Source organism: Pseudopipra pipra, chromosome 2 (genome assembly GCF_036250125.1).
Source record: "Pseudopipra pipra isolate bDixPip1 chromosome 2, bDixPip1.hap1, whole genome shotgun sequence".
Lineage (NCBI taxonomy): Eukaryota > Metazoa > Chordata > Aves > Passeriformes > Pipridae > Pseudopipra > Pseudopipra pipra.
The window spans coordinates 85,821,698-85,840,497 of NC_087550.1; the positions used below are offsets into that span (position 1 = coordinate 85,821,698).

General features: G+C 37.1%; 1 protein-coding gene across 3 annotated transcripts in view; it reads left to right on the forward strand.

The window, feature by feature from the left end:
• The window catches only part of HERC2 (HECT and RLD domain containing E3 ubiquitin protein ligase 2), a 108,597-nt gene extending 93,003 nt beyond the window's left edge, over positions 1 to 15,594 (forward strand). For all 3 annotated transcript variants that reach the window (XM_064646222.1, XM_064646223.1, XM_064646224.1), the window contains exons 85-93: positions 616 to 813; positions 2,643 to 2,726; positions 7,779 to 7,920; positions 8,672 to 8,866; positions 8,952 to 9,064; positions 9,940 to 10,130; positions 13,155 to 13,260; positions 13,799 to 14,011; positions 14,589 to 15,594. In XM_064646222.1, coding sequence (XP_064502292.1) covers positions 616 to 813; positions 2,643 to 2,726; positions 7,779 to 7,920; positions 8,672 to 8,866; positions 8,952 to 9,064; positions 9,940 to 10,130; positions 13,155 to 13,260; positions 13,799 to 14,011; positions 14,589 to 14,861 — 1,515 coding nt within the window. In that variant the 3' untranslated portion in view covers positions 14,862 to 15,594. The remainder of the gene's footprint in view (positions 1 to 615; positions 814 to 2,642; positions 2,727 to 7,778; positions 7,921 to 8,671; positions 8,867 to 8,951; positions 9,065 to 9,939; positions 10,131 to 13,154; positions 13,261 to 13,798; positions 14,012 to 14,588) is intronic.
• The last annotated feature ends 3,206 nt before the right edge of the window (positions 15,595 to 18,800 follow it).

Sequence of the window (18,800 nt, forward strand, 5' to 3'; positions counted from 1 at the left end):
GCTTATATGCTCTTTCAGTTGACGTATTTCCTTTTAAATCCCTGCATAAGCTTAGTGTGCTTTGATTTGGCTTCATGTTTGAGCCAGTTACTTTGTTTTACTTTTGTATTTTCAAAGGATTCTGCTTTTCTGAGCTGAAAAAGCATCTTCATTCAGGTTTTAATCCAAATGCAGAACAGTAACTGAGTTTGTACATTGGCAGGAATTTAATTCTCTATTGCAGCTATGAAAATGTATACCTTTCAGTGGAGTTCTTTGTTGCTTGCTTTATGTTGAGAGGATTGTTTTTTGAATATTTTGCATTTCAGCTATAAGGCCTGGGTGTAGTGATGACAGGATGTAAAATGTGTTTGTTCTTGGATAAATTGTAAAATATGGAATAGCACTTATATTCTAGCCGTCATATTTTTAATACTTGTTTCAGTTTAGATGGATATTATTGGTATCTTTGAGAAACAACTGAACTCCACGTATTAAATTTTGACAGTATGAATAAGCAAATATCCGAATTTCTATTACAAATTTATCTACAAATGTAAAGGTTGTTGTTACATTTAATAAAATAAATTACATAATAATTCTAAATTACATTTAGATATCATTGCTTTATCATAGGTTCCTATGGAGTACAATCATCTGCAGGAAATTCCCATCATTTCATTAAGAAACAGGCTTCTGCTCTTGCACCACATTTCAGAACTTTTCTGTCCTTGCATTCCAATGTTTGATCTTGAAGGAAGACTTGATGAAACTGGCCAAGGACCCTCGGTTGGGTTTGACACATTACGGGGAATACTGATATCACAGGGAAAGGTATTTTATCAGTGTTTTTTAGGGAGAGATTTGTAACTGTAAGTGTAATGTACTGTTTGAACTCTTTCTGAAGAAAGAAGATATATCTCAATTTGTTCTGTAAGTTGTATCTCAAATATTTGCATTCTGATGATGCAAACTTCTTTGTGTTCTTTCTGCTGTGTTTTTCACAGTTCAACATACTGCTTTTGTGCGTTGATCTTGACAATAACTTTACACTGTAAATCTTTAGTTTGTAGTATAGTTGAATTCTTCTAGAAAATTCAGTAGATGGTTTCCTGGAAAAAATGTGAGATAGCAGACAACTACCAGTTCATACCTGTTTGCATTCCTCTGTCAAGGTCAGGTGATATACTAGTTGATCCAAAGCTCTGTGCAGGTACAAACTTGTTTTATTAGACTGAGCTAAAAATGAGAATAGAATACCTAAGAATTCAATCCCAAATTGGTAATGAAAGTGGATTTTTATGGTTGTAAGTAAAGTCAGTCATGAGAAAATGTAGATAATTATAATGCTTTGAAGCTGCAAGACTTACTCAAAACTTTAGATATGGTAAGCCTGTGAAAACATGACTTGCCTTCAGTATAATCATTAGTTTTGGATCTGAATTTTCTCACTGTCATAGTAATTTGTCTAACTGAAAAAGAAAACGTTATATAAAAAGAAAAAACCTGCTGGGAGATATCTTTGAAAAGAGAAACAGTTAAATTTCCCCCTGCAGTGCTGTTCTATGTCCTTAAACAAGACACACGGCCTGTAACTAGACTCCTTAGCGCATATATTGTCTCAAGGTCTCTTTTTCTAGACTCCAGTAAAATTTTGTAGTGGAACAATCAAGCTGTATACATACTTCACAGATCAAGGGAAGGCCACACATTTTTCATCAAAACCTACACTAGAGAAAAAGGAAACAGAAATCCTAGCTGTTCTGTTCATGACATGTTAGTGCTATTAATTTGCAGTCCTTATGTATATGATGTTACGTATAAGAATGGGTGTGCAGGAGGCAAATTCAACCTCATTTACTTTCAGTCTGCAGAATAGTTACAGAAAGGTTCCACATATAAGATAAAATGTGATATCAGGTATATTTTACGTCAGAAACATTCAACAGAGGCAGCAGCAGTTGCAATGCCATATTCATATCTAGACATCTAAGTCAGGCTTACTGTCAGAGATTCTAAAGACTTAAAAATCTTCTTAATCGTGCTTGAAACTGGCTGTAAAATCAGATCCAAATATTTAGTGAGAGAACCTAAGATATTTGAATTTGCATAAAAAGCTTTTTTTTGCTTTTGTGGTTGTCGTTCTGTGACATTAATTATTCTCCATATACATATATAATTCTGGTATAAACTAATTTATACCTGTACTCATCAGTATGTTGGTTGCTTAATAATAAGTGAATCTGGGGGCAGGGCAACCTTTCAAGCCATGATTTTGAGTTATACAGGAGGGACTTCTTTACTTTTTTAGTATCCCCACTGTTTCAGACGTGAATCCTATTAGTGCAAATAACATGATCCTTGACTAACGTCTCACAGCTTTATCTTCTGTTGATTTTGTTTGTTTTTAATATATCAAAACTATTTGATGCTTGTTTTATTTCTTCTAAAGAAGACTCAGATGTGTTATGCCTTTTCTAGTGTTTTGTTGTGTACTCAGAAAGAAATTGCTGAAGGATAGCATAGATAGTTTCTCTATTCTGTTGAGTCTTTTTTTTTTCTGAGTTGAACTGAGTATGTGTTTATCTGTGAAATATGTTCAGCATTCTTATTTGATTGCAGTTTTACCACTATCTTAACTTTTTGTACTTTCCTTTTTTTAGGAAGCGGCTTTCAGAAAAGTTGTGCAAGCAACTATGGTGAGAGATCGTCAGCATGGGCCAGTTGTAGAGCTCAACAGGATACAGGTATCTGATGCTGAAGTTTCCATGGACTATCTGTATGTTTAGCCTGCAGTGCTATGTTGATCAAACCCCTTTTTTCAGCTGTTTGGTATCTGAGTACTGAAGAGTTTAATTTTTATCAGTGAATCAAACAATGAATAACTTAATGTAAGCCCTACTTATTTTTAGTATGTTTTCATCCACACTGTAGTTGTTCGGAGAGAGGGGGGCACTTTGTGAAATGTTAAGTGAATGGTTTAGACTCTAATGAGCAAAGTATGTCCTGCTTGACAAAGGACTGCTTTTTCAAAACTCACTATATTAGATAATTTAAGAGAACAGAGATTCTGATGCTTTTCTTACCTTTCCAGATGATCAGCTGAATTACTCAGCTGTTGCTTTCATAACAGAGAACAGGAAGGGCAAAAAAAAAAAAGCAAAGGAAAAAAACCTTTTGAATATAATTAAATATCAGGCTGATAAACTCTTGTCTGTTGCTGGTCATCACATGTGGTCATATTGATTGCAGAACTCTTTGATACAAAAGTGCTTTTTTCCTTATCATTGACGTTAGAAAATGTAATGTTGTGCCTTAGGCCAGATGTGTCTTTTTTCCATAGATATTTCTGTAACATAGAATAGTAAACCATTGTTTTCATTTAAATGGACTGAAGCCTGATCTTACAGAGTCCTCATGCATTTCTTTTCTTTAGTGCTGCTTTCTTTTTTCTTTCTTTTTTTCCTGGTATATTGGAAAAAGTAAGAACCATCTATTTGTAAGGTTAAAGTGGAGAGATTGTGAAAATTTTGACTGATTAGTTTTCTTTTAGTGAACAGAAATACACCCGATTGTGGCTGTTTCTGCTTCTTTACCATTTTCTATGTGCACTTAAAATTTTTTTGTAGTAATGTTCTGTGATAAAAATGTGGTATTTTAGTTTATAGTGCCAGAGATTTTCTGATTACTTTTTGTGTTTGTATTCAGAAAGTTCAATAAATTAGTGAGTGCAACCATTTTAGACAGGAAACTAGTGAGTAGGTTTTGGGCTCGTTTGCTAATGTCCTCCTTAATGAACTGTTGAGTTCATTAATTGAGATAGGCTTTCTCATATATTTTTGCATGTTTGTTACTTAAATCTGTCTTGAACTCTGGAAATGAATTGGTAGCTTCCCTTCTTCTGTGGGAAATGAAGTACTGCTTTAACACAAGTTTTTCCTAGATTTAGCCAAGTGAAGGCTAAAAAGGGCCTGATTACATATCTAGCCTGATTACAGTGTACAAAGGATGGCTCACAATTTCTTGAGTTATCTTTTGCTTGAGTTATCTTTTTGCTTGAGTTATCTTTTGCTGCATGAATATGTGGATTTGATCCTTTATAATATTTAATTGACGATTCAAAGCTGCCTTACATAGTTGCAAAAAAACTAATTGTCAGTTTAAAAATGTTCATCTTATTTGCAGTTGTAAGTTAAAAGTGCAAGTAGGCCTTAAAATGCCTTTGCTTTCAGAAAACTGTTCTTGCAGTTTATAGATATATGGTGCAGTCAATTCACTTCATCTTCAATTGTATAAAATAAACAGATGAGTTTTTAATTTAAAGTTGTTTTCCAGATATTAACTTGTTTTTTAAAATACTTCCTTAGCATCCCTTGCTGTTCAGTGGTTTCTTTGGAAGTACCAGAACTGGACATAACAGCTGTCTAACTTGCAGTGTAAAACCAGGCAAAACACCACTCCCTTGTCCTGAGATCAAGGGTTACATGGACCAGATTCCTTTAGAGTAGATCACATTCACCTTACATACAGCTTGGCCCTGGTTTTTTTTCTGTTGGGAGTCTCGTAAAGGTGGGACATCATAGTTTTATGTAGTTTTCCTGCTCAGAGTGTGTGAAATACCATGTGATGGCTGTACTGTAACTCAGCCAAGTGCCAGCATAAAATTGAGTGTAGATATTTTATGCTTTGAGGTGTAGCATAAAGGAGTGTAGCTTGAATGCACAGAGACAGTTTGGGATGCTGTTGGAGGACTGCACAGGGCATAAAAACCAAATTTGATGCAGTTTTATCCATAGTAATTTCTGGGAATAGTCATTAAGTGAAATGTTCCAAAACAGCATCTGGGCCTTGTTCTGGAAAGGTGTAATAGAAGTAGTCCAGAAAATGAACTAGCAGTTATATGTCTAGACAGGGTTCCAGTGCTCAGGTTTGCTTACTAACCCTCTTACTAGCAGATCAGATTTATCCAGTGTTTAAGTACGGGTGTAGCTTGTAGCTCGTGTGGTGTCGAATGGACAGTGTGTTATGACCTATAGACAGACACTTTCAGAATGCTGATAAAACGTATCTTTCCACCGCAGTTGAAAGGAATTCCTTCCTTTTCAAAAGAAAAAAAAATTCAGTTATGAAGGAGATTGTCTGTCTGCTTTCATTAATGTAATACTGCAAGGAATCCCCTGGTTTAATGTTCTGTACTGTCTCTCCTTATTAAATGTGGGTTATAGAAATCTCAATAACATGATGAGTAAAAATGATCTGATCTTAAAGTAGGCACAGCATATGAATGAATGATTTGTTCTTTTTTGAGGGTTATATTTCAGTTTGAATACCATTCTTCTGTCCTGGTTTCGTTTTCTGCCTTATAAAATGTACTTTTAAAGAACTCTCATTTCATGACAGCCTTCATTTTACTACACTGATCAAGCTAAGGTTTTTTGTTTGCTTGTGTAGAGTAGTCTTTTCTTTACTCCTTGCCTTTTTATACTCTTACTTTTTCTGTACCATTTCATTTTGAAGATAGGTAATTGAAACTCAATGTACGGGTGAGACTATGTCTGTGCTCTTATAATTATTACACTGATACTTCACTGGCTCTTCTGGAGATTGATTTCGTGACATATCCTTGAATTGTGTTCGTTTTCTTCATAGATCTGTCTTGTCTGTGAACTGTATATATTTCTCTTTCTTGGCTGATTCCTACTGAGAAGCCATCATCTTTTTGTAAACTTTTTTTATTAGTGTACAGTTGCGTGGCTTTATGTACTATATTTCTCCCAGCTTCTATGGGTTGAAGAGAGTCTCATAGAATGGCCAATATTTTGATGGGTAATTTCAAGCTGTTTTAGACAAATACAAAGTTTTGTGATTCAGAAAAAGAACTTAAATTTTGTTCTTCATCACTTGAAAATGCTTTAACCAGCTTACAGATTGACTTGACTGACTCTCCCCCTTTGTTGCAATAGTGCTGCTCACAATAAGTGATTATTCATTAGGGCAAGTTCTTGAATTTGGTTCTTCCACACTTCACTGAATGCTGCTTCTGAGCTGCCTCATTTCCTCTGTTGCAAGAATGGACAGTTTTCCATAGGTTGGTATCTTCTGATGGAAGACTGTTTTATGAAAATCCTTCTTGGGTTCTAATTAACTTATTAACTTGTTTTATGCTAAAAATTATCTGATCTGCAAGAAGGCTGGAACTGTATTTTAAAAAATTGAGATGCTGTACAATCTGTGTTTAATAAGGGATGATTTTGAAACCTGAGCAAGATACTGTGCTCTAGACTTGTACAGTAAAAAGCAAAAATACCTGTAGTGGATTGTGACCTAAATGTATTTGTATGAATTTTTGCCATTTTTCAGTGAAGTGTTTTACTCTAAAATAACTTATTATGGGCATCTGTCAACAAGCAATATAGTAATATGCTGGCAGAAATGCCAATAATCCCTCATGGCATTCTTAAATTGCTTTGTTAAAAGTAAAATTTTAATCATTCCTGCATCTAAATTATCAATCAAATGAAATTTAAGTGTTAGGAAATAAATACTAAACGGAATGTGTAATAGCATGTGCATTCCATCCTATATTCAGTTCAGGCAGGTTTTCTTCCGTTTTTATTGTCACTTGATTAATTTGTTAAGTGTGAGATTTGAAAAACAGTGAATTAACTAGTGCTTTCATAGACCTTCTATTCATACTTTCTTCTTTTTAAGAGAAGACTCAGTGACTTAGTTCTCAATGTAAAACTTCTTGGGCGTACAAATTTCTCGGAAGTCCACTGAAATAAAACCAGCTTGTGTTGATACAGAACATCTTATACATGAGGAAGATTTGGGTGTGTCAGTCTTTCAATAAAACCTGAAAGAAACATGATGGTTGTTTTATCCAAAGCCATCAGAACAACTGGATTTTGAGATGCACTATAGCTTGTAGTGGAACTAAATACAGGTTAGTGGGATGAGTCTGATTTATTTCTGAATGAACAGTCTCATGGATATTGGTGAACTGTGTGCACTGTAGGAGTTCCTTTGTAGTCAGAACAGGTTGAGAATATAACCTGCGGAACAACAAGGGGAAAACAATACCTTGTGTTTCTCCAGCCCTCTATTTACTTTCCATTTCTTTCCTTTCTATACTGGTGAAATGCTTTTTATATTCTTACCATCTTTGTGTGCATCTCTTGCAGCAGAATCCGTGGGATTTTCCCTGCATGCCAATTCTTATGAATCTTCATCAGCTCTTAAAATACACTTTTTCTGTAGGTGCCTTAGAACACATTACCTTTGTGTCTATATGTGTATGTATTTTAGTAGCACTTACTCATTGTTAGAGACTCCTAGTAAGTATCATAGATGCATATTTAGTTCTTATCATTAACTATAGACTAACATTAACTATATAAGACTAACACATATTCAGTTTACTGGCCAACAACACAGCCTCTGATCTGTCTCATATGAAAAACTTACCCAGATTTGTCAATTGACTGCGTGAATAGAGACAGGATGAAAATTACAGTCAGAAAAACTGAATTTGCTGATGCGTTGGCTGCTTCTTCAGAAATAAGGAGAGAAGTCTTTATCATCAGACTTTATCACTGACATCCCTCTGTCTTTTCATTTTCTTTTAAAGATAAACAGATATAGTGCTGAGTAGTGACAGATGAACAAAGAACTGTTTGAAATGAAAGATAAGTAAGGTGTTGGTGGTTGAGGGTACTGAGAATCCCTTATCTATATGCACAGTAATGCCAGTTGAAATATGTTCTTACTGTGACTTTTATAATATGCTTACTCAATAGGTAAAGCGTTCCAGAAGTAAAGGAGGACTGGCTGGACCTGATGGTACAAAGTCAGTGTTTGGACAGATGTGTGCTAAAATGAGTTCCTTTAGCCCTGATAGCCTTCTGCTTCCTCATCGTGTTTGGAAAGTCAAGTTTGTTGGTAAGAGAATTCTTCTCACCCCACCTTTCTACGTTGCAGTTAACTCTTGGAGAACCTGAAGGAAGGAAGTGATACAGAAAACAATGTATGTGTGTAGACAAAGTGCTTAAAATGTTAGGAAGTAAAAAACCTTTTTAAATTATTCTATAAACCCCCTCAAGTTTAATGGAAATGTGTCTGTGATTCTCCTCAAATTCCAGGGGCAGCAATTCTGCTTGCTGCAAACACTCTGCAAAACCTAAACCGGTTTTTGAGCTGTCTGAATTGGTAATTAGTCCTGGCTAGCTAGTCTTACTGGTAAGGTTGTTTCTACAAATCACCATATCACTTTGAGCTTTTTAATGAAAAATATTTGAAATCGAAGAGCCGTTCTATCTACGGAATATGGGCTCAATAAAATATATCTACTTTAAAATGCCACTCATGAAATTCAAAACTACACTTCCTTTTCTAGCTCTGTTTTATTTTATTTTGATTAGTGGATAGCGATAAAAAAAATTAGTTACATTCCATCAAAATAGTATTTTTGTCACTGTGATATGTCATATAATCTCCTAAATAATGCATTTTACAATGAGCTGGAAACATCCAGAGAGCAAAACTTCAAGCGTTTTCATATGAAGAGATAAGACAGCGCAGCTTTTAGTAAACTTTTGTTTACTCAGTTATCCCTGTGGAATGAAATACAGTTTGTTTCAATACTTCAGTTATTTTTGAAAGAACATTTAATTTTGAGCCTTTTTTCTTCAAGGTGAATCTGTGGATGATTGTGGTGGAGGTTATAGTGAATCAATAGCAGAAATGTGCGAAGAGCTTCAGAATGGGCTGACCCCTCTGTTAATTGTGACACCAAATGGAAGAGATGAATCTGGAGCAAACAGAGATTGCTTCCTATTAAATCCTGCTGCCAAGTCACTCCTGCATATGAACATGTTTCGTTTTCTTGGTAATTTCTTAGCTACTTTGTGATATGCTACTGGCATTACATGATCAGAATATTGGGAATCTAAAAAAAGTGTTTAAACTTACAGGTGTGCTTTTGGGCATTGCTATCCGGACTGGCAGCCCTCTGAGCCTCAACCTGGCTGAGCCAGTGTGGAAACAGCTTGCAGGAATGAATCTAACAATTGCTGATCTCAGTGAGGTAAGTATGATGAAGTTCCTGAGTAGGATATAGCTTACAGCAGACAAGCAGATTCTAGCATAAATTTTTCTCGAGTGATTAGTTTCCCTGGTTTCCATATGCTTGTATTTTGACTGGCCTTTTACATTTTGAGCCAGTATACAAGGATGATTTGTACTGACTGTTAAAACTGTAAATGTGAGTTGTTCAAAAGTATTTAATCTATTTGAATTCTAGAGCATTCTTAAATCTCATGGGTTTGACTAGACAAATCTTTGTGGTGGAATTCCTACTTCCAGTAGACCTTTCTGTAGCTGTTACTGTCTGTTGTGCCAACTGATTTGAGTGCACATGCCTGCACTGTTTTGAAGTAAAAGAAAATGAGTGCAAACTACTACTAGTTTGTGCTCACATACTGAATATCACAAACTTTCAATGTCTGTTTAATGAGCTCAGTAAATGTAGGATAAGACTTAGATCTTCAGTACAAAGAAGAGCTCCTTCTCAAATCCCGTCATGTAGAAATGTACTTACTGTAAAAGCATTGAGTCATTCACTTGTCACTAAGGGGATTCCTTTTGTACCAAACCCAACATTGGTAGAGATAATTATTTTTTTAAGCTTTAAATCCATTTTCTCATAAAATACAGTTTCTTGGGAAACGCTCTCCAAAAAGGTTGAAATCTGGAACCACATGCACTTTCCAACATCCAACATAATGAAATTTTATCTAAAATACTAAGCCGTTTTATGTTTTTGAAATTAAGTTCGATGAATTCTGGTCAGACATTCATCAAAGCTTTTGGCAGATGTGATGCACTGCTTTTGGTATACAAGAGACACTGTTGTGTAATGCTAATAAACTGAGTTTAACTCGGCTTTGTTACTTTCAAAAGGTTGATAAGGATTTTATTCCTGGGCTTATGTACATTCGAGATAATGAAGCTACTTCAGAAGAGTTTGAAGCTATGAGCCTCCCGTTCACTGTGCCTAATGCAAGTGGTCAAGATATTCAGCTGAGTTCTAAGTACACCCATATTACACTGGATAACAGAGCAGAATATGTGAGGCTGGCAATAAACTACAGGTTTGTTGAAGAAATCATTAAAATTATTGACATGAATACGCATTTTCTTTCAAAAAGTATGCAACAGCGTTTAAACAGTGTACTACTTCAACCTCTTATGCACAAATATTTTAATATTTTCACAGGATTGCAGTGTTGAATTTCTTATTTCACTTATCTCTCCAAGGAGAGAAAGATTAAACTTAGTTTTTAGGAAACAAAACAAACAAGCAGGTATGGCTCTAGACAGAGGTATGACCTGGCAGAGCAGTTTTGGCAGCCAGTTTTAAGGTGGAGAAATGTCCCATGCATCTAGTTCTTCCTATGTGCTAAAGTAATAGGCTTGATCTTGTGAAGAGAACATAGATGTAGTACTGCTGCACTCATAGTTTTTCATATCATCAATTGCAGTCAAAGGCAGTATCAGCTGAATTCTTACTTTATTCTTATCTAAGTTGGAATAGACAAAACAAAATGTTCGTTCCTTGGATATGACACTTATGCACACCCACCAAAAAAGGCGAAAACCGAAAAGGGCCAAGAGCCAAACATTGCATCATCATCATGGCTAGGCTTCGTGAATGAAGATTTAGGAAGGCTCTATCCACATTTGTTACGGGCATGCTGGTGGCTTACGAGGCCAATACGAGACAGACATATCTGATTGCACAAACATTGCACTGAAATGCAAATAGTTGTTTAGTATTTGAAAAGACAGGCCTTTGGTTGCTTGTGTAGCCAGGTAGCTAATCTAGATGAGCACAGCTAAGAAGCAACCATAAGCATCTATGTGAAGTAGTAAGTCTAGTGCCTACTGAAATATGGAAATTTAGATAATTTGGGTGAGAAACTGATTCATGGCTGTTTTATTCACTCCACCATTGTTATCTGCTTCAGAGAGTGCTTGAGCAAGACTGTGTTGTCACTATATACTTGCTTATTAGTTTCTAGTTAGTTGTCTGTTGTCTGTTAGTTGTCTAGTTGTCTGGCAACAACTACTGAATTAGTCTTTGTTTTTCTTTTTTTTTTTTTTTTACTCTGTAAATGGTTATGAACCAATACTTAAAACTTGATTTTGACAGTAGAGAGAGGGATTTCATTTGGAGTGGATATTCCTTTGAAGAAATGGCTTTGTTTTATTGCCAGTTCAGGCTATTCTCAAAGGACACAAGCAATTCTAAAGCATTTTGCAGTCAAAAGGCCTTTGGGGGAAACGTTTAAAGGTTTAGATTAAGTATCAGGTTTTTACTGTATGAAGCCCTTGAGAGAGAAAACTAGCACCTGAATAGAATCCATAGGGAAAAGTGGATTCAAAAGACCAAACTTGTCCTGACATCTTTGTTTATTTTGGTGATGACTTCATAAGCCTGAAGACAGGACTTATGAAACATGTGAATCTGTGCTCTGGAGAGCTCTGTAAAACATCTCAGAAATTATTTGATAGGGAAAAAAACCCCAAAACACAAATCATGTGTGGCTTCAGAAGCAGCAAAATGTTACTTATCGGTATCTGCCCTGAAATCAGAAAACCTCCTGTCCCCACAGAAACCATGTTTTAGTTTAGACCCATTTTTCTTTTACTGTAATGTCTATCACATATTGAGAATGTTTAAGGTTTCAAGACACAGCCTCTCTTTTCCCAAGAATATTGTGGCAGTTTGAGCCACATTAGAAATCCAAAATCCAATTACCAGGCTTCCCCCACCCCTTCCCACAATTTATCTCAACACCGAAGAGAAAACTTTCAGGCAAGAGGCTTCTATAGGGGAAGGGGGAAGTATTTACATTTATTTACGCAAATAAATATACTGTACAAACTAAAAACAACTATATATATATATATATATATATATATATATATATATATATATATATTACACTTCTATCAGTCTCTTCAAAGCTTCTCCTTTTAACTTAAGTCCAGGAAAAGCCTTTCCAAGCTGATAGGTAACCAGTCTCTCTCTCGTGGGAGTGTTCGGGGACCTGAACGCTCACCAAGCTCCAGCTGTTTGTGGAAGTCCTTCCTTCCTCGAATGTCCAAGAAGGTGGCTCTGAGTCCTTTCTCTTTGGTCCTGTGTCATTTCTGCTGTGTAATCTCTCTCTCTCAGTCTCATACCTCGGTTTTGTAGGCTGCTGTAGTGTAGCTTATCAACGTACGCGTCCTCCAAGTGAGTTTTCGGCTGCCCCTGGTCAAACCTCAGCAGGGCAGCTCCCGAGCCTCTCTCTCTCGCCCTTCTCTGATTTCGCCTGGGATTCTTCTCCCTAACCCCAAGCTGCTTCATTATCAGCCTGTCCACTTGGCTCTGCTTCAATGCTGAGCCTCTCCTCCACTTTACAGTGGAGGGAAAGAAAAGGCCCCCCTCCACAACTTAACTGCAAAAGAGTGGGGGGAAGAAGGCTTGGCTGCAAGGCCTGCCTTCTTTCTCTCCCGCTTACCAGTTGTTTGTGAGTCGCGTCCCTCACAAACACACACTCACTCCAATGCTGTCTCTAACTCTGGCCTAGGCAGAGTTGGGGGGCCACAGGGCTCCCCTCTCCCTGCCGGAGGGGGCAAGAGGGAGCCCAGCCACCCCCTGGCCTCCTACACCTACACGCAGCAGCCACCAACAGAAACTGCCAACAGCTTCCGGTGGCTCTTTATATATGACTTTTTAGCAGAAGTGAACAAGACGAGTGGTGACTGGCTCTCCAGGGAACACTGCCCTGGCACCCAATCACCTCTGAGCCCCCGACTCTCAGGGGGGGCCAATCTTAACCCATGACAAGTATGTTGTTTCCAAATTGGGTATTGGTTTGTTTTTGCCAGGCATAGCACAGGAATAATACTGGGAATAAAATATCCTAAACATTGGGAGATATCTCTCCATATTGAGCTTGCTCTGCAATATGAATTGGTGTATAAAGTCAAGTATTTTGTGATAAATGTTAATGTTCCTTGGTTTATAGCTGGAGACTTGAGGAGAGTGGTTAAACTTGGTTTGATATCACAGTAATTGCTATAAATAATTGCTAGAAATAACATTCTCCAAAAATGTTTCTTTGCAGGCTTCATGAATTTGATGAACAGGTTGCAGCAGTTCGTGAGGGCATGGCCCGTGTTGTTCCAGTTCCTCTACTTTCGCTCTTTACAGGATACGAACTGGAAACTATGGTATCAATTTCTGCTTTATTACTTCTGTCAGACTAATTTGAAGTCAGACTATTCACTCATTCATTTTACTAATCCAAACCCCACATTAAATGCTGTTTACAATGATTGCTCTGTGATTGCAAACATTCAGTTCAAGAAAAGACTAGAAAATGTTTAATTGCCCTATTAGTGTTAGTAAGATTATTTTGATATAGCTGAGCAGCGATGTAATGAATTTTTTCAGTAAGAAACAAACAAAACCAAAAAACCCCACATGACAGGGATCTAGGAGGTGAATTGGAGATATTTGTCCCAAGTAAAATGTTTAATTTGTTATGCGATCCAGGAATGTGAAAGAAGGTTCATTACTGTCCCCTGATGGGAAGATGTGTATTTAGTACTATTGTAATAGGAGACTATTCATGACACTTCAAATATTCGAATGTTCAGTTTGTCAGTGTAAAAGATGATTAAATATTTTAAAGGAATAGAGGGAACAAATCACCTCTAATTGATTTTATCAGACTTGTATAGCCTATCACTGGATCTTATTTTTCAGGTATGTGGAAGCCCAGATATTCCGCTTCATCTCCTGAAATCTGTAGCGACTTATAAAGGCATTGAACCAACTGCTTCCTTGATACAGTGGTTCTGGGAAGTGATGGAGTCCTTCTCCAATACAGAGCGATCTCTCTTCCTGCGTTTTGTGTGGGGCAGAACAAGGCTGCCCAGGACTATTGCAGACTTTAGGGGGAGGGACTTTGTTATTCAGGTAAGGTGTATGGGATGGAGAGGATGTAGGGGGGTATTTAAAAAAGCTGCTACTGGAGAAGTAGTAGCATGGCATAACAAGAGAACAGGCTGATTTCATTAAACGGTTTTGCAACATTACATTGTAGATTTGACAGTGGAACAGAGACTGTGAATGTATATAAATATTCTCTCTTGACTTGGACAATTCATTTAGTTGCCCAGCCACTTATTTCTCTGGATTTTGATAGTTTTCCACTGTCATTCAACTGTTTTTGCTGACCTGTATTTAGCAGTTCATTCAACTTAGTTAGTAATTTCAGCTGAATTAAACCCCTGTGATCTTCAAGTCATGTTTTGATATTTGCTGAAGTAATACACCACACATTCATAATCAAAGCAACTCATACATGTCTGTTTTTATTTATTTACTTAGAGTAGGGACAATGGATTTTGCCTTTTAATTTTCTTTTAAGAAACATCAGCATCAGAATCAAAAATATAATATCCTGTTTAAAAACAAATCCCAATTATTATTTTGATACTAATTTGTGGTTTGGACAGTGAATTAAAAATATTATGCTTTTTTTTTTCAACAGGTATTGGATAAATACAATCCTCCAGACCACTTCCTTCCTGAGTCGTACACATGCTTCTTTCTCCTGAAGCTGCCCAGGTATTCCTGTAAGCAAGTACTAGAGGAAAAACTGAAGTATGCCATTCACTTCTGCAAGTCTATAGACACTGATGATTATGCCCGGATAGCACTGACAGGAGAGCCAGCAGCTGATGACAGTAGTGATGATTCTGATAATGAAGATGCAGACTCTTTTGCTTCAGATTCTACACAGGACTACCTAACAGGACATTGAAAAGTAACATAAGAAATAGTTGTCACAAGCACTGAGGCAAAACGCCAAAATGACAATGAAGCCAAGGACAGTTTAGGTTTCAGAATATAGACTATATAGTCAGAGGGATGGTAATCTTCTGAACATGGGGAAAGTGTGTTTGCTACTCACAGTAGGAGTTAAGGGTTACAGCTTAAACCATCAGCTTAAAATAAATGGCACAGTATATGGGCATTTAACATTTATTTTAAGAGCTGAAAGTGGCCCCCCATAATGCTGCACTGCATTTAGAACCTTTGTGTTTACTGAAGTGTTGTAAATGTTTATATAAATATGGTAGTGCAGCATCCAAAAGGCAGTGAAACCTTTAAATTGTGGGTGCAATAGGTTTTTTTTCATATTAAGTGTTGTGTTCTGTGCATCTTCTTGATTGTATATTGGAAATACTGTGCAACAACTGAATAGTATTATAAATATTTCATTTAACTTTACTAGAAGTTTGTTAAAAGTTTTTGAACATTGAATAAACATTATTCCTTGAAATTCTTCTATAGATAATTAAAAATGGCCAATAGTTTCACCTCCACCCCTGGTTTGTATATTTTAGCTTATGTGTTATTTATCTCAAATTTGATACTTTCTGTGAACAGCATCATAATTCTTAATCATGGAAAGTGTACTGTATATAATTGGTGCCATGTAAATGCAGAAGTTATAATTTCCTTCCAAATAAAAGTTCTGCCACATTGAAAAACAGTATGTGTTTTTCCATGGTAATGCAGCTGCTACAAGGGACAAACACTGAAACGGCTCTACTAAGAAACGTTTCTGTAATTTACAGCTGCTGAGCAAACGTTGTTGGTGCTGCTCCACCAATAGTAGGTGCATTGCCAGAGACAGATTGTGAGCTACAGTAAACTTGAGCAAGCCTATGCGATGTGTTAATGGTAGCAAAACACCATGGTTTTGCAGTTGTTCCTAAGGCAGCTGTTGTCAGTAAATGGTGAATTTCTTCTTGGACACCTGGAAAAAAATTTTGAGGAAGTTTAAGGGGCAGGTGTCATCAGGTACCTGAATGTGAGTAGAAGAGTATGATGATCCTTGTACAACATACTGTTGCAGAGATTAGGTCATCTTACAAGGCTTGATCATGACACATTGTGCATCCAGAGTGGCCTGTTTGAATAAGTGATCGAAGTCAAGTGCCTTTGGGCAGGTATTATGTGTTGGCCACATGGTGTATGCACTGGTTTTTCGGAGTAGGAGAATAAGATTTAGTTGTGCCAAGGCACTAATATTTTACTTTAAAATCCAGTAGTAGGTGATGTCATACCATTGCTTCACTAATTATCAGGATAGGTATATGTGAGTATTTAACATTTTACTATTCTGAGCGGATTAATTAATTTTTTAGTGTGTGCATTTGACTTCTCTTCCAACTAGATTTAAATATTAAATGTGGGTTAATATTATTTCAAAGTTCTCATGAGACAAAGTTGATATTCCAAAATAGTGGTGAAACTATCTGTTTGTTCTTAAGATGTCAGAGTTTTGAAATCTGTTAGCTTTAGACACCTCTGTTTAGTGCTGAAGATCTTTTGCTACTGTCCTGATCCTCTGTCTCGTTGGAGATTCCAGAGTCAGGCCTGTGCTCTGTCCTCCAGATTTACTCTGTCTGCTGATGAAAAATGCTGTATCTTTTTTGAGTCTTAAAGATGCAAAACTCAAAAAAACCTTAAGCAACCTCTTTTATCTTTGCTGCTGAATTGAATTTCTCCTGGGGGTAAAGAGTGGAGAACCTAGTACAGAAGTGCTCGTGAGGTCATCTGTTGCCCTTCGCTGTGGTAACACTGGAGCCCTGTAGGCATCTAGCTTGATCAAAGAGATTCTGTAGTCAGCTTTTCAGGAGATGCAATGAATGAGTCAATTGCCATTCTTAAATTTCAAATCCCATTTCAGGAGCATATGGACTACTAATAAGATGGAGAAGTTTATAACTTGCTTCTAGGAAAGCAAAAGAATGTCAGAGTTTTTCTCCCAAGAAAAGTTAAAAGGAAGTATCGTTTATATAAGGAATCCGTGAACTGCATAAAAGAAGTTTCTTAAGCTGCCTTCTTTTCTTTCCCATCCTAACAGAAGAGTCTCAAGACACCTTTTTACAGTGTGATGCTTGTCGTCTGTGGCCTGACTTACAGCATTGCATAGATCAACCAAGAAGTTATTTTGTCATAAAAGGTGATCAGGTTTGTCAAGCACGATTTGCCCTTGGTGAATCTGTGCTGACTTTTCTCACTCATGGGCCTCATCTGATTTGTGATAGCCCCTGGGAGCATTGTTTCATAATTTCCCCAGGGACTGAAGTAAGACTGCTCATCCTGTCATTTCCTGGATTTCCTTTTTTAAGCCCTTCTTTTAGATGGGTGACATTAGCCTTCTTGCAGTCTTCTGAATATCCCCTGATCTCCACAATTTCTCCAAGATTATGGAGAGTGAACCCACAACGTCAGCCAGCTCTCTTAAACAGCCTTGAGTGGATAATGTCAGGGCCCATCAATTTGTAGGGGTCGAACTGTAACATTCACACCCAACTCTTCCTTCACTGATGGTGGTGAGTCTGTGTTTGCATCAGCCTGGACTTTTGTTCCCAAGACCAAGAGGCCCAACAGTGCTGGTAAATACTGAGATGAAGAAAGTGTTGAGAACCTCTGCCTTTTGAGCATTGCTAGTGACTAATTCACCTGTCTGGTTAAACAGCAAGCCAGTGTTTTCCTTCTGTTTCTGCTTGTTTACATACCTGAAGAACCCTTTCTTGTGGTTTTTGATATCTATGGCCAATTTCAGTTCAAACAGAGCTTCTGTTTTTCTGACTGTACCTCTGCAAACCCTGACAATGCCCTTGTAGTTCTCAGTGGGTATCCACCCACATTTCCTGTAGCCTATAACCATCCATTTTAATCTTCAGGCGTGTGAGTTATCCTGTCATATTTCAGTTATTCCTATGACATAATAAATTTCTGACTGGGTGTGGAGCTCCAGTTCCTTGTGTTTGTACCCCAGGCTGCATGCAGTGGTATACATACACTTGAAGTGATTGATCCTAAGGAGTATTTGTCACTGCTCTGGTTGGCCTGGCTTATTCCTGACTTGGTTGTGATGATTTGAGTGCTGCCACTTTGGACTTTACCACCCAGGTCCTTCAGTTTAAAGCCTGCTTCACCAAGCTGCCCAGCCTGCTGCCAAAGATTCCTTTGCCTTTTCTAGACAGGTGGATCCCATCCCTCCTTAATAGGCTATAGTATTTCTGAGTAACCAGCTATTGGTCTTGAAAAAAACATTGTTTCAAGTGGTCAAAAAATAGGATTTGCTATTAATGGGCTTTTACATGCAAATTCCTAGTCTAAGAAGGAAAAGGACTCAACCCACATCAGGGAGTTTAGGGGACATGAACCATTTATCATGATTTACGTTCCTTAACATGTTAGTCAGAGAAGTCTTCGGGCCAGCATATATAGGTACTTGCCCTCCCTGCAAGCATCTTAATCAACAGATTATGTGCAAAATTAAATCGTTCAGTACTCTTCTAGAAAAAGTGGAAAGAGAGATCTCATTGACAAAATATTTTCCCTTTTTAGTTTAAAGAAAATGTACAGATGTAGAGTTTCCTATAGATGTTGCCTTTCAAGGTTAATCTCCTGATGAACCTTATCCTTAAAAATTTTGGTGTGAACTAAAACATGTCACTGTAGTTTCTTTTGCCTAACTGGGGTTGAAAGGTGTGAAATTGGTGGGAAAAAATATTCTATAGTGGTGTCATGTCCCTATCTTAAGTGAAAATTGCAGTAAAGCAATAGAACTGTGAATGTGACACACAAACTATTTATGAATTGATGCTCCTGATACTTGGAAAAGATTGTGCTGATTTATGTGTCTGTCTCAAATTTGAATGCAGATGGTTGTATC